This window comes from Pelmatolapia mariae, linkage group LG18 (assembly GCF_036321145.2).
Source record: "Pelmatolapia mariae isolate MD_Pm_ZW linkage group LG18, Pm_UMD_F_2, whole genome shotgun sequence".
Lineage (NCBI taxonomy): Eukaryota > Metazoa > Chordata > Actinopteri > Cichliformes > Cichlidae > Pelmatolapia > Pelmatolapia mariae.
The window spans coordinates 3,259,850-3,285,761 of record NC_086243.1 but is presented as its reverse complement, the minus strand read 5'-3'; the positions used below and the strand labels follow the sequence as shown (position 1 = coordinate 3,285,761).

Here is a 25,912-nt window from a genome sequence, read left to right as displayed (position 1 = left end):
AGTGTATGACTTTCTAGGGGGAAAAACACACAGAGACAAGTCACTTTATCCAGTGGCATCCTACCTTTTTTGGCATGAAGTATGTGTTTCGGTAGTTGTTCACCTTAGGTGTAGATTCATGGCCTGCTATAAATTTTCTTGACCTTTATCTAACTTGTCCATGTGTCATTTTAATTTGGCGTCTACCCATTGTTGCTCTAATGCCTGCATCCTTGCTGTGTTGCTGATGCTTTCTGAAATGTGACATTTGTCAAAACTTACCGTATATCATTCCAGGTGTCATCACCTCTCTCTCCTCTTATTTTCTCTCAACCCTTTGTTGAGTGTTTGAGGAGATGCTTTGCTTTATGACTTAAAGGAGTAGCAGGGACTTGCACAGGCGAATAATGATAAATTGGATTGACTATTCTGAGACATAGGAAAAAAGTTAATTCGGTGTTGACTGTCTCTCTGACCCATGGCCAGGCTGTCCTCAGATATAGCTTGCAGAAGACAAACTGCATCTGAACAGAAATTATAGCTTCAGTACAGATTGAACGTCCAAAAATAGGCTCTGTCCTACTGAACACTGCCTGTAGATCTCCAGCTTTTCAAATTTTAGAGTTTGACCCCATTCAGAGAATTTGAGGTTCATTGTTTCACAGCAGTTTTCATTATGAAAAGCACTGACAGATTTCAGTATGCACAGCTATAGTTCGTTGGGATTTTTTATGCAATAATATCCAGTCTTTGGCTAAAATGAACAAACCCTTCATTCATGGACCTTTTGTTAAGTCCTGCGTGTGTATCTGCTTTGACTAAAGTTTTTTTTACAGGTATCCTTGGGAACCTACAGTGGAGTTGTGGTAAATGTTTGTGTGTAGTTTCCCTGTCTAATAATTATGATTATTAGCTTTCCACAATTCGCCCCCCAACAAATGCCGTCATTTTTTAAAACTCTTTAGATGTGCTCATGAGAAAGGCTGCAACTAACACATTTTCATTAGTTATTAATCACCTGAGTGTTTTGCTTCAAATATTTGGTCTATGAAACCTTTGATACCAAAGAAAATTGCTCAAGCAAACATTAGTAATATCTATGTTAGTCCATACAACCACCTAAAACTGTAACCAGGCAGAAACATAACTTAACAGAAACTACCTGTCCTTGACTTGTTTTTATCATTAATCTTTTTGCGGTATAGAGAGTACGGTGTCCCATAAGCCCTAATTTAAAAGACCTCTTCGCGGTAATGATCAGACTGGAGTGTGAACTGAGCCAACAAGTGTGTTATTCATAGTTGAGGTTGTTTTCTGATGACAGTAGTGTTTGAGGGATAACATTGCGTTCATGTGTGATTAAACTGGGTTAATGGGGGACCTATAACAGTAAATATTAACTGTGTGAAATCTGCCTTGTCAGGATTGTGGGACTGCAATTTGACCAGGTTTGATTAATAAATAGTCCCACAACTTGGGGTCTAATAATTATTGTTGTATGTAGGGTCCTTCATTCAGAATAGGATGCTGATTGAGTTTAAGTTTTAAGGATCTCTAAAACTATAACTTCAGCTATTTTATATTGTTCTCAACTTCTGAAATCCCCTGCCAACAGCCTACGGGGATGACGGCTTCAGATCACACTTGAATGCACTTGAGTAATACTTAATGTGCAAAAAACTGTTCCTGTGGACAGTTCCTGTCAAATTCCTCAGCAGGGATTGTGGTGCAGTCTGCTGACCTTGCCAAGCTTCAAGTTACTGCTGTAAATGAGCAGAGCAGCATCTCACTGGCTTGCTGGACACTCCCAACACATCGGCACCAACCATGTGCAACAAGGTTGTGTCTTGTGCCTGCTTAATGTCAGCGTTTTCTTGTTTTCTGTCTCATTTCAAACGAAATAGTAATTTTTTTGCTTGTGTTATACTTTTAATTCTCAGCCCACATCCATCATCTCCTCATAAAAACGTAATTGCTACATTTCTGAGTGCTAGAGATGAAATGGTATCAACATTTGACGTTTTTAGTGACCAGAATAACAGTATCAGGAATAAGTGAGCATATTTAGACGTTTTCATGTGTTAGAGCCTCGACTTGTTTTTCAGCAGATGAGGCCTGAGGAAGAGGATGAGGGTGGAAAGGGACGTAATGCTCAATTTGTCCTGGCATATTAACAGTTTTAACGGTTTTTGTCTGGAATGGGTAAGCAAAGAGTGCAGTCATACTACATGTACAGCAGCACAACAGCATCCAATGTTTTTACATGAACAGTCACACAGAAAACTTCAGTTGTGATTATTGATAAGCTGTGAGCAAAATAAAAGGGAAAAGTCATTACATTTGACATTTCTCTGCTCTCACTATAATATTGTTTGTGGTGCTCACAAATCAGCTCACTTTCTGCATCCTCAGTATAAAACATGAACACAGACATCATGACGTCACTCGCTGATTTGTGTCCTGTTAATGTCTGTTGTGGTTTTGTGTTGGTTGTGTCAGAAGTCCTGACATCATCGATGCCTCCTCACCATTTATACTGGCACTGAGGCCATGCAGTCCTCTCGTGGACAATAGGTGTCACCACTGAAGCAAAACGTCAACTTCAACATCAACACTGATATAGGACTAGAAGTTGAAAGAGGAAGCACAGTGATTGCAGTATTTTTGTTTTTGTCTTTTTCAACGTTTTCTCCAGAACTTCTTACTCTTCAAGCCGTCCAATATCTCCTTCTGTACAGTCCAAGATCTCTGCACTTTAACTGGTGGTAAAAATGGACACAATCGTACACTCTTGTTTTCAACCTGGCCTCACCAACTGGCTGGGTTTACAAAAATTGAGTGGTGCGTGACCGGCTGAAACCACACCACAGCGTGGTTCATACTAGCAGACTTGTCAGTCACAAGTTGTTAGTCAGTGACCATCTGTTTTTCCCTCTTTTTACAGTTAAAATGACCAGAATTTACAAATGTGCTATTCATACCCAAAACGAATGACTGAGCCCATAAACCCATAATCCCATTAGGAAAGTATTTACAGAGATGGAGTTCAAAGGCAGTTTTCCCACAAAGATCTGTAGGAACCAAAAGTCCTTTTGCAGGTGTCACCCCTGATGGCCATTAAAAAAAATGCAAGTATGTTGCATTATCCTCACTTTTCAAACCCTAAAGCGATGTCAGTCTTTTATACTGTCTGGTTTTCAATCGATTTTGGTTGAAGTGTGTTAGCTGTGATTTATTGTAATTAAAAACAATTTGAAATGGGTATCAAATAAAGGTAAGAAGTAGTTCAGTCTGGGAAATTGCCCCATGGTATGAGACAACTTGTGAGGTGCTCGGCCATGATGGACCTGTTACTATGACAACTGTTGAAGTGAGCTGGAAAAGGATACTTTTTTACAAGGTATCCTTGTCTAAAGAACAGGGCCGTGGTTTATGAAGCATTTTGTCGAATGCATCCTATTTTTTTAATGTTGCTAAAGGTCAAAGGTCCACTGTTCAGGCTTTTGTGAGAGCTTTCCCATCATTAAAGATTTTATCTGCCACAACTATGGGAGGTGGATATTTTTACTTGTTAGTGGATCACATTTGTTGAGTCATACTGGTGTTTGCTCAAAAAGCACAATTTAATTATTCCACCTGTCAGTAATCCAGTCAACATGTTCCTTTTGTTGTCTGACAGCCCAGCATGTATGTCCAAATTTTCCTCTGCGTGACGAGATCTGGTGAGAGCTAGACTCTGTTTGAAAGCACATTCACAGAAACCTATCACAGTCACTAATTATGACTCCAATTGTAGCCATGCTCTGCATTTAAAGACACAGCATGCTTTGATTCTAGGCTCCTGTAGACAGGTTGCTTTTGCTCTGTATCACAGCCATCAAGCTGTTACCTCTTGTCAGAAATGAAAAGTTCTGCTATGTTAAAATGTATGTTAATTGCATTGTGGCTAATTAGAAAGATTGCTATTACTGTTTTGTTGCTTTAGTACTGCAAGAGTGGCTATGAGCAGGTGTCTGTTGACTGATGGAGGTAACAATGACTTCACTGTTACACCTTTATTTAACCTTCTCGAGATCCCTCCATCCCTTACTAGCAACAGCGTCGTCGCACAGGCCCTGCTTAGCAACTTGTGACCCGTGGAAACCATGGAAGAGGAAGACCATGTCGCACCTCCTTGAGTTTCTGTCAGCTACTGTCTCCTTAACGTTCTCTTTTATTCTCCTGTGTTCATCCCTCCCCCACTTCCTCCTCCTGTTTTTCTTCTTACACACACATATGTTCACACACTCCCAAACCCTTCGACTCCAAAGCCTTACTTACCATATTTGCTGAGTAAATCATTCTATACCAGCATTCTCCATTTTCTTGAATGTTCCTGACACTCTTGGTCTTTTTATAAAAGGGTTAAAATGGTATCAGGTTGAGTTAAAGTTGATTCAGTGCTTTCAAAATGCATCTCGTCACCAATAGACATCGATATTCTTCCTTAAGTGATTCCTCACCATAGCATATTAGCCTTGGAGGTGGCAATGGGCAGATTCAAGGTGGCAGGAATTACTGCTGGATTTTTTTTTTCTTTTGTTTCCTTGCTTTCGTAACTGCTCTTCACTAAAGGAAATTTTCTTTTTACTACACACTTACACACACATCTCAGTGACAAGGATCAGCACTAACTTTTTTAAATGTTGTAGAAGTACTGCGGCACCAAACCTGTTGAGTGTGTTTGTCATGCTTCTAGATATTTGTGTTGAGGAAATAACAGCTCACACTCGCTCTGAGAATCTGCTCACCATTTCCATCTGTAGTTTGTAATGCAGTTAAGTCGATGTGTCTTTGATTTAATGATTGCATTTGCAAACACCTGTCATCTGACTTCCTAACTCACTGTTTCGCTTTGGGGGTTTTTTTCAGTTGAGAATAAATTACCTAAAACAGAATTATCACTGACAGAGCGTTGCTTGTCAGCAATGAAAGTGTTGCTTTTGTAAGTGTTTGTGTATCTGTGGGAGTTTGCCACATTCAGAGCTGAAGGTATGTGTGGATTGCCATTGAAAATAGGCACGCTCATTAGTGCCTTTTTGGCTACATAAAAATTAGCCACCTTTTATAGCTCAGTTAGCTTGCTAATAGTTAACTGGAGCAAAGCTGATGAAATGGTGTGCTCCCTACTGGGTCATTTGAACATGATGATGACTCCAGTTGTCTTATATTAAAAATGTAAGAGTTGTAACTTGGTGTTTTGCCAACCTACAAACAGCAGTGGCTCTGACTTGTAGTATTTTATTGTCAGCATATGAATGAATCCCCTTTGATCCCCTTTAATTCTGTTTGTGTACTTTTTTTTTTTTTCAGGTGTGGGAAAGTCATGTCTATTACTACAGTTCACAGACAAGAGGTTTCAGCCAGTTCACGACCTCACCATCGGTAAGACCACCTGCATCATTTTTAATAAAAACATAAAGCATAATTAGATGACTTTTACTAATTAAACTTGATAGACTAGGTCAGACTAAAGTAAAGTAAAAGCAATATAGCTGATGCTACGTTAACAGCATAAAAAAGTAAGTAAAAAGTAATTAGATGCTGAGTTAACCAAAACCCTTCTGATATTCAGATAATTCAGATTTTACTGTGTACAACTCCAGTAGATTTGACAGAGAGGAATAACCTCTTACAATTGCATCAGTTACAGAAAATTGCTTAATTACTTTGTGCAGTATGAATGGCCATAAAGCCAGCTCTCAGCTTTGCAGTCTCCAGTATTATTGAAATGCAGATGCTGCTCATTTTACGTTTTCGCTCACTTCTTCATTTTTCCCCGACACGCTTGTGTACCTGGTCTGTACCACCACAAAACGTCTGCCCCCCTTCCTTCTTTCACACAGCCCTTCTTTGCACGTGATTGACTGCATGGTGTGCCCATCAAAATAAAAACCCACCCCTGCCCTGTATGGATTCTCAGCAGTGCTGAATTCCATAGTGCTGTTTAAATCCGAGTGGGTCAGCGGCCTAAGCCATATACCGGATCTCTTGCCAACTCGTGTGTGATCTATGTACAATGAAAGAATGAGTTGGAAATCACATGTTGGAAATTACATGCACATAAAGCAGCTTCAGCAGGAACACCACCCCTGCTACAGGGGAGGAGCCACTGATAAATCTGATGAGCCAATATTTACGTCCAATTTTAGCCTTTGGCCTAAGAGCAGATATGTGATTTCAACTTCAAATTTGATCTTAAGCACAATGCAATGTATACTTTGTTGTGTCTGTGGGGCAATTTATGTTGCACTCAAAACACAGATGACCCAGTAATTATAGCATCTATAATCCTTATCAAGTGTTATGTCATGTAGAAATTCAAACCTCAGATTACACACATTATGCATACCACTTGCTATCACTGGTTGTGTGATAAGAACAGCATGAAGCCATCACACAAGCCCCACAGCCTCCATCAGCATTATTTAAGATTGTAGATAAGATTGATTAAGGTTGTGTTTACATTGTGGTACTCTTCATGGTCTGTATAAAGGTGGATCTGGAGAGTATGAGATAAGTCCAAGTGGGTCCATTTCCTCACCTTTCCTCATATTTAAAATGAAATGTCTGGCATCAGACCTCTCCACAAATCTCTCTTCCTGTGAACTAGGCTGAGGGATCTATACGCTTGTGCAGTAAGAAAAGCATAGCAGTGTCATTTGAAAATTGTAAAACTATTTCTGAAACCCTGTCGTTGACCCCGATGTGCTGGGTTTGACTTCTCCAACAGAAATTATAAATGGATTTTCATCATCTCTTTCATCATCTCGGTTAAAATCAACAAATGGCCGATCTGCAAAGCTTTTGAGGTGTTTCAAGTGCTTATTTGTCAAATTGCGATAATGTTAAGGACATTATCCATATCCTGCACATTACCTGCAGGCAGATGATAATGGTAAGATCTGTGTAGCTTTTATTTAGAAAGGGTTATTCATCCATCTTCTGTGATTGTGTCTATGCAGGTGTGGAATTCGGCGCGAGGATGATCACTATAGATGGCAAACAGATCAAATTGCAAATCTGGGATACGGTAATACATATACTGTTTTTCTACCTTTTCTTTTTCAAACAGAAAATATAACTTGAATTTGTTTCCTCAACTGTAAGCGTATTTAAGTCTTATAAATGTAGGTTTCAAGCTTGTTAGTATAATGTGGCAGGAATGTATTGAATTTTGTTTGGCTTTTATTTTTTCCGAAAACTGCAGAGGTGAAAGTAAATGTCTTCCAAATGCTCATCTTATTTAGGGAGTCTGAGTGAATTTTAACATGAATATTTGAGCTGGAGAGCACCACATGGATCATCGCTTGGTCTCATAAACATGAAATCTTAAATCAATTAAAGATCAAATGTGAATTATAAAGAAATTAAACTCGGATCCTTTGAATACTGAGGAATGCGTGCTGTCATCTTTGCAGCATTTCTCATATTGTGTTTAAAAAGAAGCCTTCCTGTGTTTTAGGGTTTAAAGAGCTTTAGATTTCTGCAGAACTAAAAACTTAATTTCTGTAATTTGTAAAGTGCCTGGAAATAAATATTTAATGAATTTTGCATGAAAACTGTTATATGCACCATCTTGTGCCTGCTTCAAGTTCCCACAGTAGAAAGTCATCTGCCAAAAACCAAAAGCATAGCTACCAGGTATAAAATAATTCTACAGAACATATTATTATGTTATTATTATTTAACTTATGTGCAGCACTACAGAGCAAGGACCCACCAATAATGCATGCATGCAATATTTGTGGGACAGTCCCAGAAAATGATGTAACATTGTGACTTTTGGATTGGTGGACTGTGATTTTTTTTTTCAGAGCTTGCACTTACAGCTTTAACCAGCAGATGGCGTTAGAGCTCTGTGAATACCTGTTCTCTGGTCTTAAGGAAGCAGTGTGAGAAAAGGGACCAGCATTTCAGTCCTGGTTCTCTGGTCCCAGGATAGTGCATTTTGGGGGACCCACCAGTGAGATTATTGTCTTTACCTGGTTTTCCGGGTTTGGCCAAAGTGAAAATCTCAGCAACAAATTTGGATTTGTATAGTACATAATCTCCTAATAGTTAGAGAAGCCACTTGGGTTATTGTGCAGGCTGCACTTGCCACATGTATGCTTATGTGTTTCTTTATGCACGCCTGTTGGCCAGATGGCAGACAGGCACAGCGTTCCCTCTCTTTCACCCTTATTTATCATTTATTCACTAATAGCTGGCTGGTTGACTGCTCCTTGAACATCTAGCAGACTGCTCTAGTGACCAGCTAACTTGGTGTTTGCTGCACTGACTGACCAAACTTCTGAATGGCTTTCTAGCTGGCTAACTTACCCAGCTTGTTGGCTGTCCTCACTAGTTTTCTGACTCACAAACCAACTGCTTCGCTGGGTGAGAAGTTGACAGCCTGGTCCCCTGACTGGCTGAATGATTCACCTCCCTGTCTGTCTGACTGTCTGGTGTTTCAGATGAGGTCAGAGCAGCACGGGACTTGCAGCTGCTAGGATAGAGTGTCGTTTTGTTTTCTGCTCGGGCTTGGACGAACACAGGCGACATTGTTACTGTACATTGAATGGCAAGAGAACATGAATAGATATTGCACTGGGGGGGTTGTAAGAATACCGGATGATGAAAATAATGAAGGAAAGAGGGGAGGTCTGTGGATAAATGGAAAAAGAATTAAAAGATGAGTGATCGAAGAAAGACATAGAAAAAGTGAGATAACGAGGGGATGATAATAATGTAGTGGGGTTCACTGAACAAGGTGACCCAGAGATCCAGCTTGACTAGCAGAGCTAGTCCTTCTGTTCATCATAAATATGGAGAAACAGCAAGGTTAGACATACAAGCAGAGAGAAAGAAAGGGATTGTGAAAGATAGATGGAGAATGAAAGAGAGAACTCTATTGTATCCCATTACAGGCTGTGCTCTGTCCTGTCCTCTCCCCAGCTGACTGAAAACCCAGAGCTGGACTCTGCTAGAGAATCAGGACTGATGTATAACATGTATTAGGACTAGACAACATGGGAGCTTGCAGAAGAGCTGGGCTGTTTGAATGAATTGCAGAGCTAAAAAAGCAGACCTGTGAAGCCAAAGTCTTTGTTGGGGCCCTTGAAAAACCGACAACTCTGCAGGTGTCTGCAGACATTTCAATTATTCAGCTTTCAATTTCTGTTTATTAATATATGCATGTGTTTCTCCAGGCTGGTCAGGAGTCGTTCCGGTCCATCACCAGGTCTTACTACAGAGGAGCGGCAGGAGCACTCCTAGTCTATGACATCACAAGGTAACAATCAGTCAGTCAATCATACACATGCTAGCTGAGTGTTTATAAGACACAATGCAATAGAGATGAACCGCAGTAGAACTACAGTCACATTACAAGCATCCTTTCCTCTCTATGGATAATCTCCACTTGTATGTTATGAGCATGTTGTGATATCATCGTAGACTGTATATAAATGACTGGCGTCACCCATTAGTTGCTAGTGTTGAATGCTAACCATTGTCATCTGCTGGCTTACCAGCTGTCCCTGAAAGTTAAATTACAGCACTGATAAATGGAAGTAACCTTAGCGAGCTAAGAAACTAGCAATGAGGCTAGATCAGATGTTGTTGAAAGAGATATCCCTAATACTTAATTTATCCAAAAGTTATAAAGATACTAGTGAAAAAATCATCATGGTGCTGTTGAAAAAGAAAGGATGGCCAAAGTCAGTAGCACATTTTAGCCGAGCTGTTTAAAACCCACTGGCAGTTCAACACTGTGAGCCATAGAAACGTATATATTGTCATTTACTAGTTTAATTACCTTTAATTGTGATGATTGAGTTTCATATTCTTAAGGGGTTAAATATTTTCTGTCCCGTGACTTTTTGTCCAGGGTAATTCATTCAGGATTTCCACTCCACCAACTCATGATAATCCATTTTCTTTGGAATATTTATGATCCCCAGTGGAAGAATCCTATCCTTAATAGCTCTGACCTTCTATATGCAGTTGCAGTCAGTTGACTATGGAGTCGGCCCTTTTGTGGTCCTGAATTTTCTGTTACATAAACACATTTGCAATGGTAGACGCTCACATTAAACTGGCAAAAGTTTTAAGTAATGTTTGTGACAATATCCCTAATACACTCATCTCAGGCATATGTCCACCTGCTGTCCAAACCTAATATTTACAAGGGTCAGTCAGAAGACAGTTGGCTTTAAGGGAGGGTGGCCGTAAAGGGGGAAGGGTTCAATGCTTGTTTTAGACAAAGAATGCACCAAGGCCCACTACAAGCTGAATAAGGATCATTTTGAATGTTGAGTCTCACAGAGTTGCTATAGTAGAGTGAAAAATAAAATGCTGGAAATGAGCAGAACAGATTTTGTTTTTCATTCAAGTATTATTAAGAACTGGGACACTGGAGTCCACTGAAGAGACTTCAGACATTATAGGATGAGCTGGAAAAAAAAGGCCAGTGTGGGGTCAGATATGTAATGACATTCTGTCAACTGTGATACGGTGATAAAGATTCATTATATCAGTAGTTTATAGCTCACAGTCTTAGTGCCAGTTGTACTGTCTCCAAGTTTTTTTTAAATCAGAACATTTTTATTATATATTAAGTTTTAATTCCAACCCTGTTGATTGTATTAATGAAATTTTCTGAAATTAAGAAAAGAAAATTCATTTATTCAGGTGCACTGGTGCGTTTTAAAGGCCCTGACCATTAACTGCATTGTGTTTGAAACCAGCTGGAGAATCGAGCTTTGATGATCTGTCTCTCTTTCGTCTCTTGTTTCCTTTCATGTGTTTGCTGTAGATACTCTAATAAAAGCAGCAATCCTAGTAAATGACAATTCATCCGTTAGTGCTCAGGTATATGAAGAGTTGAAAACTGTCTGGAGATGTATTCACATCACATTTGTCACCTGTAAGAAATTAAACTGAAGCAATAATTATTGCGAATAATGTGCATAAAGGAGTTAGAGAGGTAGATGTATATTTTTCAGGATGAGGGAGTTTTCTGTTTAAATAGTTGGCATAATTGCAAGAGGAAGTGGCACACACATCAGTCACCAATTTAAAAGGAAACGGCAGATCTGTAAAATCAGTTATGTTTATGCGTCTGCGTGACAACAGCTGCTTTATCTGGCATGCTTTCAGTTTGATCTCAATGCAGTCATAGTGAAACCATCAATCTGTGCTTGTTTGAACAGAAGGGACACTTTCAACCACTTGACGACCTGGTTAGAGGATGCCCGCCAACATTCCAACTCCAATATGGTCATCATGCTCATTGGCAACAAGAGGTAACATGTTTTTTTGTTTGTTAGTTTGCCCCCCTCCCCCCTTCTACAGTGATGGCTGCCCACTGCCCTACATAACGCTGTACCATTAATAGTGTGTTTTACAACATGTTGCTGTGTAACGATGACTTGTCTGACTTTGTTTTTTATGGCTGAGTCTGGTCATAATTTTACACTGTCACTAAATGTGTAATTCAGTCACTTCTGCTTTTCTCCCCCAGACACACTCTGTGCTCAAGCTTACATAACACACCATCGTGTAAGAAACTTGTCACAACAAGTGACGTCCATTGCTAAATGTGCTTTAATATTTACAACTTACATGAGGAAGTTTCTTTCCACAGTTCTCTTCAGCTGGTATTGAACAAACTGCTTGCTCACTCATGTTCTGTAAGATGACAGTTTCCAAAAAATGTAGCTTTTGATACAATTACAGACACATTGGCATTAACTCTGTCGTTTAAAAAGACATTTACTTTGTGTGATCTGAGGTGGAATTGTTAAATTTAGAAAACGGCAATCTACACTAAGCTAGCAGTAAGTTAGACACCTAAAAGCAGAAGGCATTACTCTCTGCTGCTAGACATTTCCCAGTCAAGACCTAAAGTAGCTTCATGATATCATGAAGTAGCAATTCAATTCAATTTTATTTATATAGTCCCAAACCACAACATCAGTCACCTCAACGAGCTTAAGGATAAGTTTTCAAACAAGAAAATATTAATTTGATATATGTTATATGTCCAGTTTTGCCTTGTGTTTAAAAAAAATCCTTCCAAAATGTCTTGGATCTTTATCCAGATCAACTCCAAAATCTAATCACTTCTGAGTTGTTGGGCCAATCCCAGTGTCTGGTAAAATGTTTGTGTAAATCCATCCATGACGTTCTAAATAATCCCACTAGTAAACAGACAAGGCAAATAACATCATTGGCTAATGTAGGTACAGATTTCTTGGGATTTACAAAGAGAGCATAAAATGTTTAATTCGTTTTTGTTTAATTTATATTTCTCATCATTTTGATGCAGAATCTTAAATGAGTAGTTACCAGAAGTACACAAAATACAAGCCCCCGTCAAGAATGGACCCAGAGAAAATTCAGTTACACGCTATAGTTGTAATAAGTTTGGCTACAAGGGTGCTTCATTTTTTTTTAAAAAACATAGTTTAAAGTGATCTTCTGCAATTTCTACCAAAATTGCTTTTGTAAAATCAGTAATCCTGTAGCAAATAAGGATACACGTGACCAACGCTGAACTGCCTAGCAATTTAGTTTGTAATTCATGGCTTGTTACATCATTTTATAATTGATTGTATCTATTGTTTTAGTGACCTGGAGTCAAGGAGAGAGGTGAAGAAAGAGGAAGGTGAAGCATTTGCCAGAGAACATGGACTCATATTCATGGAGACCTCAGCTAAGACTGCCTCTAATGTAGAGGAGGTAATTCCATACACGCAACCCTACCAGCTTTCACCACCTATTTATCTGAATTAGGAATTTGCCTTGGAGGTCAGCATTATATTTGAATATATTTTAGGAAGTCTTTATAATCACAGTCAGCTGGTTGTGATGGTGGTTCAGCTGAAGATGGTGATAGCCCTGCTAAATATCTGCTTATTGTGAGCATGTTATCACATAAGCGCTGCCATAGGCTCATAGACGAAACACACGGACTGTATATAAAAAAAATCACCATAACTTGCTGGTGAGGCCAACATGGAGGGTCTTTAACTTGCTTTCTTTTTAATGGCCAGCAGGGGGAGAGTTCTTTCTTTCCCTTTTTTTTTCTTTTTTCTTTTTTTTTTTAAGGAGTTTAGTTTTATAGAAATATATTTTTTAAAAATGGCCCTCAGCTTCCTCGATCTGGTCTAGATTCTGGTCTTTTTGTGTACACCATACTTGTTGTTTTCTATCACATTTAGTTAAAAGGAAGAGGAAGGATATGATTTAGGGTGGACCTACCTTGTTACTGATTCTTGGGTGTGCTGTGTCCCTCAATTTCTGAGTCAGAACCCACCCTTTGCTCAGTGTCCAGACACCAAGACTTTAACTGCCAAAACACTCACATTGCAGCACCGCAACAGGACTAGCTACAGGATCGCAACGAATAGCTACAGCCATCATGTATATACAGTCTATGCATTCAGCCCAGTTTGGGAATTTTCATGCATAATCATATATTCCTTTCTCAGATATATAAAATCCCCAAAGTAACAATATGGATGGAAAAATATTTTGTCCATTGAATTAGTAAAAGATTTGTAATTTATTAGCCAAGTTGCAGCTGTGTTTCTGAAGCAAACATACAGACAAAACAAATTTTCATTCAGGTTTAATTTATACTCAAAATCACTATTCAGGTCAGATAAAATGCTGAAAACCCAACCTAATTTCAAAAGCCTATAAAGAATTCATAGACTTCATGCTGTTTGTGGAACACATTAATCAAGCACAATTCATCTTTGTCCTTTTATAGGTCCAAAGTACATTGTAAGTTTCTAACGTAAATCTTCTAGTTAAGTCAGTTTTTCCATTCTTACACAAACTGAATTTTAAATGCTTGTTATTTTTAAAAGATGTGCAAATATGTCTAAAAATATAACAGTACCCCTTCATTTTCTTACATGCCCCTAATATTCCTGTATTTGCCATTCAGTGCATTAGCTTTAACAAATTACCTGTAAAAAGTTTTATTGGGGCTCAGAAACACAGTAACACAAAATCAACTTTGTGTCTAACTTGCAAACTCACAGTCTTCAGTCTTCCTCGTCAGTTGGTTTCTGGCCTGAAAAGCCTCAACATTTGTAATCTTGCCACGTTCATCGTCTGGAGCCAGAAAAGACCATATTTTGACAGTAGGGCCAAATGCAAAGTTATCAGCTAACAATGGCAATCTTGGTTAGAGAACTGCATACAAAAACTGTATGGATGCAACATGTAGACACAGAAACCTGATCAATAAAATGTACAGAAGCTGGAGTACAAGATGTTTGAATGTGTCAAGCGGCAGGCCTGAGGATTTGTCTGATGATTCCATAAAATTCTCCACCAGAGGTCATGACTAATAGACCACAATCAGGTGGCTGTGTTGCCACAACTCTAACTTTTAAAGCTTAAAAAACAGGTAAGATACTTTTTAGCGATTGCGAGATTGTTTATAAAATAGAAAACTGGAACTGCCTATAAAAGGTTTTCGGCAGTTCCACGATAGCTTAATTTACCAGCCCTGGATGTGGCGACTTGTTTACTGCCAATAGCCTTAAACACTACATAACTTTTTTTAATGACCAGCAATAACTGTTGTTCCAATAAGACCTGTGGTTCTATAGAAGTCTGTCAGAAAACAACCCTCTGCTCTGACCTTCACAAACCTTTTCCTTCATAGTCTCAGTCATCCAAGCCCATGGTGTAAGTGTGAAGTATTTTAAGAGTTAGACAAGAGAAGATTATCCAGGATGTTATCGTTGTGATTGAAAAGTTGTTACCCAAATAGCGTGGTTTCTCAGTTAGACTTACCCCTGGCTCGTCACATCTGGCTTCAGAACACCAAAAAAACACCATGTAAATGGTTTTCCACTCTCTGTGAAGAAGACGCTCAGCTCGAGGCTTCAAACCTGTACTTTACAATCCATTGGGTGACATCCATCTTTCATATATTGTCTATGCCAACAACACATGTATTTGTTTTTACATGTTCCATGATAAACAAGTCGGTGCACATTTTGGATCAGTAGTAAAAGTCAACACACATTTTTTTTTCTTGTTGTAATGTTCTGTGTCACAGATTTAACATTTGACTAAATTCCACATCAGACTCGAACCTCCTGTTTAACCAGCAGTGTCAAGGATCACAATGGTGGTGTATAACCTTACCAGCCTCACAGTAGTATCACAAACCCCAGTTGGCACTCTAAGCATCCTTCTCCACCCCTGAGAGAGACACACCCCTGGTGATGTTGTGTGTAATGAATGCATGGCGTCGTCTTCTGGGACCCCTCTCTCACTTATCCAATCACATAAATAATCCTATCCTGCACAGTGCAGCATGCAAGCTAAGAGCACGGCACTGTATGTTCGTGTGTGGGTGGGTGGCAGTGGTGATTTGGTTTTGGGGCTTTTTGGGTGTGTGTCTTGTTTTGCTTTTATTTTCCCCCAATCTCTCCTTCATACCGTCTTACGCCTGGCCTATATCATGCAAACACATACACCAACACCACTGATGAGTTGAGTCCTCTCTTGGGTTAAGATAAGGGGGAGGTGTGCGTGTGCGTGCATGCGCGCGTGTGTGGTATGATTAATTTGTCTCATTAGTGTCCTCTGAATCCTCCTGATACCACTCCTCTCCACCCTTCCCTTCATCTCTCCTCGCTCCATCCCTCCTCATCCCTTGACGTCCATCATTTGCTCTTTAGCTCTCCTCCTTTACCTCCCCCATCCTGCTCCACCATCCCTTTCTTCCTCCCCCCTCCTCCAACGTGTCTTCCTGCCCTTTTTTATTCATTTTATCCTCCCCCAATTCCCTCCTCTCCTGCTCTTCAACCCATCGCCTCCCCTCCTCTCTCGAGCAGTATATCAACCGGTTATAGTTCATACATATTCATAACCTCCACCCCGCCTCCCCTCACAGCGACATTCAGCAGCCAATCAGCATGCTGGGTTTGTCGTCAGGGTCTGTGGGTGGACATTGAGGCTGATAGGATGGTCCTTACAGTTAGATGGAGAGAAATTCCTGTAAGCACCTTTTCATCATCTCTTCTGCCCACCCTTCCTTCACTAAGATCCTATCCTTAACCTCTGCTCGCTTCTGTTCTTGTTCACCAGTCTTTCTTCTTATATTTCTTCACCTCTGCTGTTTTTTTTGTTTGTTTGTTTTTTGCCCACTGCTTAATTGCTTGTTTACTTTATTTAATGTTTTTTTTAATATTTTTTCCCAGTATTCTGTTATCAGCCATGTAATGGTTTTTCACTCTCTATTCTTTGCCCTATCACCATCTATAAATCTTCTGTAGTCACCTCAGTTTTCTCCCTCTTGTTTTCACTTTCTACACATATCTGCAGGTCCATTAGTTTAACTCAAAAAAAGAAAGTCTAAGTACATTTGATGGTACAGAGGGTGCAGTGATGAGTTGAAGAAGGGAAAGAGGACAGAGTACACTAGAGTGCACCCTTGGGCTCGGTCTATTTCCGACAGGGTGTCAGATAAAAGTTCAGGACATATTTTCAGTTCTTGAACATTCCTTTTTTTCTGATGAGGCTTAGTTTTGACTGCCATTGCTTATATGAGCCTGCATTGTTAGATCATTCCTACATAGAGTGAAGGTTATGACATCTGAGCTGGTGTCGCATTTCTAGTTATCCCAGCTGCTCTTCAGCTCGGACCCTTGAGACAGAAAGACTCCCCCTGGAGACGAATGCATCGATACCGTAGTCATAGGCCAGTCGCTCAGGGAGCTTAATTCTACTTTATTCAATCATCTTTGATCCTTGCTGTGCTCTTAGTAAGCCCAAAGTAAGTGTGTGTGTGTGTGTGTGTGTGTGTGTGTGTGTGTGTGTGTGTGTGTGTGTGTGTGTGTGTGTGTGTGTGTGTGTGTGTGAGAGACAGACAGACAAACTTTGTATTGTCTGCTTGTGTGTTCTGCTCAGATCTCTTTTGCTGATCTGCTCAAAAGGGCAACTGCATCTTCTAACAAGGTCTTACGCCATATCGCCTTAACTTCTCAAAGCTGGCTTGAAGGGCTTGGATAGTATTTGCAGAACAATCATACTTCTCAGTTGTAGTGTACATCATAAGCTCTTTAAGCCTTAACAAAACACAATTTTGAGAACATCTTCCAAAGAGCTCAGGGGTGCCAAAAGCCCCAATTTTACTCTTCTTTCTTTCTGTCTATATAATTTGGTAAATTGCAAGTTATGATAAATGTGTAGCTCTGAAGTCAAATATGAGATATCTTTAACATGTTTGAGCTAATTTGTTCTAAAGAATCAAAACACAAAAACACCAGACATAACTCCCACTCAGTTTACATGTGAGAAGCATAGACTGAATATAAAAGATGGACCTACATGCCTTCTAATGAGCTGTTAAAGAGGCTGCAGAGTTATACAATTGTGTGCTTACATGTTAGAAACATAGCTTGCAGAAGAAGCCTTTTAAACTTTTAAGTTGTTTTTGTTTCTTTTTCTGAGGGTTTATTTTATTAGATTGTCATTTTCTACATGCAGCTTTCATGTCGCATGCAGCATGATGTCACCTTTTTTTAAAAATCTTTCTTTACGTTGACATTTTTTTCTTTACTAATTTTAGGGTTAACTTAGCATGCAAATACTTAACATTACTTTAGAAGCATGACTAATCATACAAAACTTTATGAAATGCATTTACTTAAGACTGATATTAGCTGCTTGTGGATTCATTGGTGTTAGTGTGTTTGTTGTCCAACAAGTAACTTAAAGGATTGAAAGGATTTGTTTGTGCTTTAAATAGAGAGCTGAAGTCAGGGTATGTCTGACCTAGCCTAGCAGTTAGCATTTTTCCAGAGTAAGCACAGCTGCGCAGATATTTTATGCCTTTATCATGTCGAGACTGCACCATCGAACACAGATATTTTGGTGACCGTTTTTGGTTATCATTTGCCTGCCAGGTGTGTTTTTCCACTCACACAAACTTGTGAATTTATTTGTGTTCAGCAGCCAACACTTAACACTTAGTAACAAAATCAGACAATCTATAGATTGTCTGATTTTGTTACTTGCACTTGACACACCTATATGGAATATTTAACAGATCAGTTCATGCTTTGTGTCACTGATGTGAGAGAGAGCATAAAACTGGGAGTGGTAAGTTCACTGTGATGTCAAGTTTCAAAGTTCTGTGAGGTGTTTTTGAGCTGTGACGGGAAGCTCGGGCTGCAGCTGAACAGTAAATGGCTGAAAGTCAGAGCCTGGTTATGTTACTGAAACTTGAATTTGCTTTGCATTCCTAATGACATGAGGCTCATTTATAGGAGTCAGCATAAAAAGATGGTTTTAACCTTCCTGTCCTCTCTGTCTGTTTCACTTCCTGTCTCTACGGCAGGCTTTCATCAACACAGCCAAGGAGATCTATGAGAAGATCCAGGAGGGAGTGTTTGATATCAACAATGAGGTGAGATACTGTGTTCCTCCTGTGTTGGGTTTTTTTTATTTCCTCCCTGAGCCTTCTTCTCTCTTCTTTGTTCTTCTCTTTCCTTCCCCTCTTCTTCCTCAGTGTGGTTTTGCAGCAGTGTGTGTGGTTTGCCATGCTCCCTCTCTTTCAAAAAGAAGGGGAAAAAAGCCCTCCACTCAGCTTCCTTTGACTGCAGCCAAGCAAAACTCCCAGTGTTCCTCCTCTCCTCTGCTCTATTTTCCACACACACTCTCTTCACTTCTTAGTTTGCGCTCTCTCCCTGTCTCACTCTCCCTGTCTCTCTCTCGGCATCTTGCCAGCTCATAAATTCCTCACATCCCACAAGGTCTCAGTCATTGGGCAAGAAAACAAACACTCAGCCAGCCAGTCAGACTGGAAGCTGCCCATCCAGCCAAATAGAAAGTTTGTGAACCAGACATTGAGATTCATATCATCATCTTAGTGAAACACTAAGTGTAAGAAAGGCTAATTTCACATAAAGAGTGCAAAATCCAAACACTTGGAATCCATTCATTAAAATTCAGAGCACTATTATTTATACAGCGTGACAGGAGTGAACTCAAAGTGCTTTCCCAGTGTAGGAAAAAGGATTAACATTCCAAGTATGGAAAAACATACGGAATAGACTGTGACAGCACTGCATAGTGAGTTTAAAAGGAGAAGGATGTATACAGATTCAAATGGGAGGAAAATGAAATAAATAATTACAATAATAATAAAAATGGCTAACTGTAATAGAAATGCACTGACTGCAATTTTCTTGGCCAATTTCTGTTTTGGTTTTTGTTTTTTGTGGGGTTTTTTCCTTCTTGTTCTCCCCCAAGTATAAGCTCCCTTGTCACAAGGGGTCACCACAGCGGGTAGCTCCGGATGTTTGATTTGGCAGAGTTTTACACCAGATGCCCTTCCTGACACAACCCCAAAGGGGATTTGTGTCTTCTGCCGATACCGATTTTAGCTGATTCAGGTTTTCTATCTATGAGCTCTGACAGCATATACAGACTAAATAATTACAGAATATTTTTTTCTTGATAAAAGAAATCCCTCAATTTTACCATCCCCCCCCCTCCCCCCAACACATTTGCACAGTGACACAGCATCATGAACCTATTTTTAAAAGTAGCCTCTCTATTTACAGCCTGTTAGCCAAATAAAATGACCGGATGCATTGGACATTTCACATAGCATTACATTTTGGTTTATAGCAGAATTATTCTTAAAACTTTGTCTAGTTCTACATTTAGAAAATAGCTAACAATAACAGTAGAAAGTAAGTAGCATTGGTAAAGTTGAAACCTATAGCTTAAGTTTAAAAACGGCATATTAAAAATACCCTTCTCATGCCTGACTGTGGGCAGTTTATGGCCTCATATACACTGACAGAGGCCCTGAAAATAAAGAAAAAGATTCAAATAAAAGGAGCTCTCCAGCCTGCTCAATAGTTTACAGAAAGTCAAAGTCAGGACCTGTTAACACAAATATCACTGTAGGTTCAAGATCTTTTTCCACATTATTAAACATATTTAGTTGTAAACTTAAACATGACACAAGCTTTTGTAACATCCACAGTTGATAATACTGCCTACAATGCTCTGATTGGCTGTGATAATAATGCAACCCCATGATGAATCTCTGAAGGTGAATCTCCATCAAGAGGCTAATATCAAGTTCACTGTGGACGTGCACCAAGTTGGCTATCCAGTCCAGATGGTTATCTCCAAATTGTAAAGCACATAAATGTGTTTCCTGTAGTCACATGATGTAAGTCGTATAATGGTTCTCAAACACACACACATATGCAGAGTGCCAGAGTTTGGTGCCTGTCAGGCTCGCCAGCCCTCAAGTACAGGCAGTGGGCAGACAGAGCTGGAGGAAGCCAGCCACAGAGTGTTTTTGTTATTAGTAACAGTAAGACGGAGCGAAGGCAGGCCGGCCGGCCAAACCACATCAGCTGACTGGCTGCGAGGGAGAGCGAGAGAGAGGGAAGCCCCACCAGAAATGTTGGCAGTCACTATGAGAAAATGCACACTCACTCACACACACACACATGGCCTTAGCTCAATAAATGTGATTTAAAGGCATACAGGGTTTCCCAGAGGCACTACTGCTACTGAATGTAGGAGGGGGAGTTACAGTGAGAGGAGGAGATAAATATATACAGAGGCAGAGAGCGAGTGAGGCTGAGACTGTGCTACAGCCACACAGAGAGAGACATGATGAAACACAGAGGGAAAGTGAGCACTACAGTACAGAGAGAGGGAGGGAGAGATGAAAGTGTCTCCCTACCACCCACCTGCCTCTCTTTTTCCTCGTTTCTTTTCTTTTACAAGTGCTTTTCTTTTTTTCCCCCAGCGTCCTTGAGTGCCGCTGGTGTTTCCTTTTCTTTTGTGCTACGCAGCAGCACCTGTTGCTTCCTCTGTGATGAGATCTAATAGGAGCTCCCACAGGCACAGTTCAGTGTTAATCTCACCATGAAAGCTATAACACAGTCATTCTGAGGTGGCTTTATTTAGTCCAATACTGCGATTGCACTTTTTTGTTATAGCTGGGCCTGTTTTTCCATTTCATTGAGCTCTACAGTAGGGATGGGTATCGAAAACCGGTTCTTGTTGAGAACCGGTTCCCACTGTTTCAATTCCTTGGAATTGTTTGCCATTTTTGCAAATGATTCCCTTATCGATTCCAGTCACCCCGAATGACGTCACCGCGTTGCGGAGCGTCATTTACCTGGCAGGAAACATGGCGGCTCAAACGCTCAAAAGTTTGGTCATACTTTACGAGAACAGATGACAACAGGGCAACTTTCAATACTTGCAAAGTAGATATTTCATTTAAGGGAGGAAACACTATGAATATGCAAAAGCATTTGCTCACAAAACGCGCGATGACCTTAAATGAATGTCGTCTTTTTAATTCCGCTCCGGACTCGTGAATCTCAACCCAGCAGCAGCGGTAACGTTTGCACGTCCTCTCCCGTTAATGCGGCAGGTAAATAATCAACTAACAGTGCATATTATGTTAGCGCGATCTGCCTTATTACAAAACCTGCCATTACTGTGCATTTAGGTGACCATGATGAGACAGACAGAGTCTGGCTGGCTCAGATGCTGGCAGTTTTCGCTGCAGTCTACCGGTAGCGTCTCCTTTCAGGCCAGAATGTCACCGAGCAGTGACTAAGTTTGTGGTCAAAGGCTTGCACCCATTTGCCAGACCAGATGCCCCCGATTTTCAGTAAGTGAATGTGTTTAATTGTAGGCAGGGAGATTACTGGATATTCTAGTGTAATTGCTACAGAATAATTTATGTTATACTTTGTTATTGCTACAGAACAATATTTATTTTATTTTACATTTACAATTTTTTTCCCCGGGGACCCTGTGACACCCCATTGAAGAGCCATAGGCTGTGGATCTCTTAAGATCTCACTGTTGGGTTTGTAAGGCCATGTTACTCCTAAATTTCTATCTTGTTCAAAGAGAAGATATAAAACAAAGTTCTAAGCTAATCGACCTTAGTGTTCTCCTTTTTTTTAAAAAAAGGAATCGATAAGAGAATCGATAAAGAATCGAATCGTTATACAGAATCGAAAATGGAATCGGAATCGTGAAAATCTTATCAATACCCATCCCTATATATGACTGTTTTTGTGTTTTTAAAAAAACGAAAAGAGAAGAAATCTATGATGCAAATTAGATTTTTATTAATCTAACTGTGTCTAGACACCGATAGTAATCCTACAGTTTCATTGTACATGTACAATGACAATAAAGGGCTATTCTATTCTGTAACATTAGCTACATATGAATGATGCTATGATGCTATTAGTTGGATGAATAAAGTGGACATCAAGGCATTGGTTTGAAGCCTTATCCTGATGAACATACTTCACCACGGGAGTACATTCAGACCCAAAAAAGTTTTCTGGTTAACGTTGTTACTGCCGACAGTTGCCAGCTTGCATAGCTCACTGAGCTCAGCTGCATGTTCGCACACTGCCTTCTCCTAGCTTTAGCACACCTGTTGTTTAATAGGGGCCTGGTCCCACTATGGGCACAGTGAGAGACATCGAAAAGTCTGCGAAGGAGTGTTTGCTTAAACTCCATTACAGGAATTTAAAGCTGTAACCTGAATGTTGCAGTAACATGAACCTTTAAGAATAGTATAAACTGGTCTGCCTTGTTTTACGCGGCATCTTACAGACTGGAAAATGTCACAGGTAACTGGATAAAGTGGTACCAGGACCAACACTGTCATGTGTCCGAAATGGCAAATAGGTCAATAAAATGGGTAACAACAACAGCAAACAAAAAAAGGACAAAAATCCCTGTTTATTTTACAATATATTTCCTAATAGTGCCGATAGAAATACCTGCTCTTACCTTCCAAACTGTGCTGTTTACTTTGTTGGACATCAGCTGTTGCTTCCCGTCCCCTCCTCTCCAGACTCCAGGTTCAGTTAGTAATTGGACTGCTTTAGCACTTTTCTACTCTGAGCACTTAAAGACTCAAAGATGAATTGATGCTGTGGTCTCTCACGCTGTCAACGCCTCTTTCGTGGGGCACTTTATGTTCTACTCATGTCTGATTATTTTTATAGCTGCAACAAAAGCACTGTGCGCTAGGGCTGGGCCATGTCATACCGTTCACGGTAATACCGGTATAATGTTGGGCAACGATAAGAAAATGAAATATCGCGATAGAATTTGGGTAAAACGCGCATGCGCTGTGCCTTTGTTTTCATACGCACATGGCGGAAAAAGCATGGCGGTGAGGGAGAATGAGAAGAGTGAAAGCGGATCGTTGAATGAAACAGATGAACCAGAACTGGTTTGTAAAAATGCTGCAACTTCAGTGGTGTGGAACTGGTTTAGCTTTCGTTCGTCAGTTACACAACAAAGCGCTATTTTTGGTAAAGCATGCTAGCAGGCTGTCGCTATTACCGTGTTTTTTGGAAAATACGGCACACTTAAAATCAATCCTTTGATTTTTCTGAAAATCGACAGTGACCCTTATAATCCCGTGTGCCTTATGTATGAATTCTGGTTGTGTTTACTGACCTCGAGACGATTTTATGTGGTACACGCTTGACTGAAAGGTGATGACTGTGGCCTGATTTTGACTATATTTACAAGTTAAATGGTCACTCAAAGAAAGACAGAGGGTGTCTTTACTTTCTTCTGCCACACTGTGCACTGCCGCTCTCACTCTGAAGCCTCACTGATAAACACAGCAAACACTGTGGTGCTAGATACCACTGTGAAGTAGGAAACTTTATGTGGATTTTATTTAGCTGTGGGCTAAAATCCACTAATATGGTTTGACAAAGGAGACACAGTACAGTGTTTACACATGCTGAACAAGCAGAGTTCCCAATTCTCAAAAATTAAAATCCGATGCCTGCCCAAGCGATGACTATCAGAATCACTGAATATTTGGCTAAATCATTAGTGGATTTACAACCATGACTTATTATTCATGCTTGCAAATTAGTTTGTGATTATTTTAGTGAATCCAACTTGGGGGACTTAAAGAAAACTGGTTATTCAGGTTTTGTATAGGAGCAGGTCTGTGGTATGTGTGAGAAGAGGTAGTGAGTAAAACACTAAAAATAGTCCATCTAGTATTTAAATTGGATGTAGAGTCATGGTTCTCATATGTTTTATGTAGACCGGAGAGAAAATAAGTGACCAGCTTGAACTAAACAGACAGGTGTCAGTATGAAATGTACAAAGAAATAATGAGGCCTCCCACAAGCATGTAATGGCGACATGGGCGCTTTATTCTGTTCTTGTTCAGATGAGATTTTTTATTTACCTTTGGTCTCTTTGTGTTTGTGTCCACCCAGGCTAACGGTATTAAGATTGGACCCCAGCATCCCACCACCAACTCCACACTGTCCAGTAGCCAGGGAGGCCACCAGGCTGGAGGGGGCTGCTGCTGAAGCCCCAGAACGCGCCTCCTTAACCTCCAGCCTCGACCCTTCCTCCTCCTCGCCCGCTCCGACCCTCTTGCGTTTCTACAGAAATGTCCAGGCTCTCTTAACAGTTTAACCTCTCTCTCTCTCTCTCTCTCTCTCTCTCTCTCTCTCTCTCTCTCTCTCTCTCTCTCTCTCTCTCTCCTGCTGCATTTTTTTCGCTGCATCTCATCTCCCCCGAGTCTCTTAACCATTTTCATGAGGTCTAGGAGCTGCACCCCAACCAGTCATCCTGCAGGTTTACGAGGACAGAGTCCGCCTCACCTGCAGATGTGCCCACCTAATTTGTAGTTTTTCCTCAGTAGATTTTGGTTAGACTTTAAGCTTTTATTTAAAATTCAACACGCAAACCTATCGGAGTGTTATTCCAGCAGTTCCTCTGAATTCTTTTGGGTGTTGTTGGGATGATTCAGTGCCGCAGGATCGCAAAGCTCTGCGGTGAGTCGACTTTGTCAAGATGGAGACATGACCGAGGGTAGACGTGAAACACTCTTAACTGGCTGGTTATATGGAATAAAGCGGGCACTGTGTTTTGTCTATACACACATCTGTACATGTTTTTAAAGACCGTGTTGATAGCAGGACATGTTTCAACACGCTGAGTCAGTTTTCATGCTGTGCCTGTGTGTATAGGGATGATACAAGTATTCCACTGTCAGTCTGTGAGGTGGGGGAGGCTCCAAGTCGTTCTGTATTTTGTCCATAAAAAAAATGTGCAAATCATGTCCTTTTTGTCCTTCCTTTTCCCTGCTTTTTGTCCTTGTTCTCTCTCTGTCCTTGTGCCCTTTTTGTTCATTTGCAGATGATTTGTATTACTGAACACTAAAAACTGCTTACACAGTGTTTTAAACCACATGGAGAGAGAATAAAAGACCAAACTGTTGAGCGTGAACACGGATTCTTTGGGAGAGATGTAAAAAAAAGAAAAACAGGAAAGTTGAAATGATAAAGGGATGTCGAGAGCAGTGGTTACCATGATGAAGTTATGAAGTTTTAAAAAAAAAAAGGAAAAATGAATTGGTAATTTAGGATTTGGGGGGGGGGGGGGGGTGTTGTTTTTTTTTTTTTTATTATTATTATTTTTCTATATTTATCAGGCGCTTTTTTGTGTATATATAGATCTTTAGATTTCTGTGGCTTTTTTTGAGCTGAAGCTTGGCATGTTGTTGTGGTCTAGTTATTTCTACACCATGGGATGGAATAAAAGAGCCTTCAAGCAGCTTTTTAGCGTTTTAAACTATTCTCATTTAAACCCAAAGGTACCGAGCCGCCCTGTTATATTAGGGTCGATGGTGTCCTTTCTTTTAAATGACAAGTATGAATGATAACAAGCTGTTAACAGGGGTGCGCAGAGGCATTCACAGTCCCTGGTGGAGAACGGACTCCAGCTGAAAATGTCAAAGTGAGCTAAGATTTCCACCCAGAGTTAGCCTGCAGATATATAATGTATACTGTTTAGAGCTTGATCG

At 40.1% G+C, this 25,912-nt stretch overlaps 1 protein-coding gene across 1 annotated transcript in view; it reads left to right on the top strand.

Annotated features, from left to right (window-relative positions):
* The window catches only part of rab2a (RAB2A, member RAS oncogene family), a 28,734-nt gene extending 3,408 nt beyond the window's left edge, over positions 1 to 25,326 (top strand). Inside the window, exons 2-8 of the mRNA XM_063461944.1 lie at positions 5,332 to 5,403; positions 6,984 to 7,051; positions 9,210 to 9,292; positions 11,214 to 11,306; positions 12,633 to 12,744; positions 18,380 to 18,448; positions 24,315 to 25,326. Coding sequence (XP_063318014.1) covers positions 5,332 to 5,403; positions 6,984 to 7,051; positions 9,210 to 9,292; positions 11,214 to 11,306; positions 12,633 to 12,744; positions 18,380 to 18,448; positions 24,315 to 24,410 — 593 coding nt within the window. The 3' untranslated portion in view covers positions 24,411 to 25,326. The remainder of the gene's footprint in view (positions 1 to 5,331; positions 5,404 to 6,983; positions 7,052 to 9,209; positions 9,293 to 11,213; positions 11,307 to 12,632; positions 12,745 to 18,379; positions 18,449 to 24,314) is intronic.
* The last annotated feature ends 586 nt before the right edge of the window (positions 25,327 to 25,912 follow it).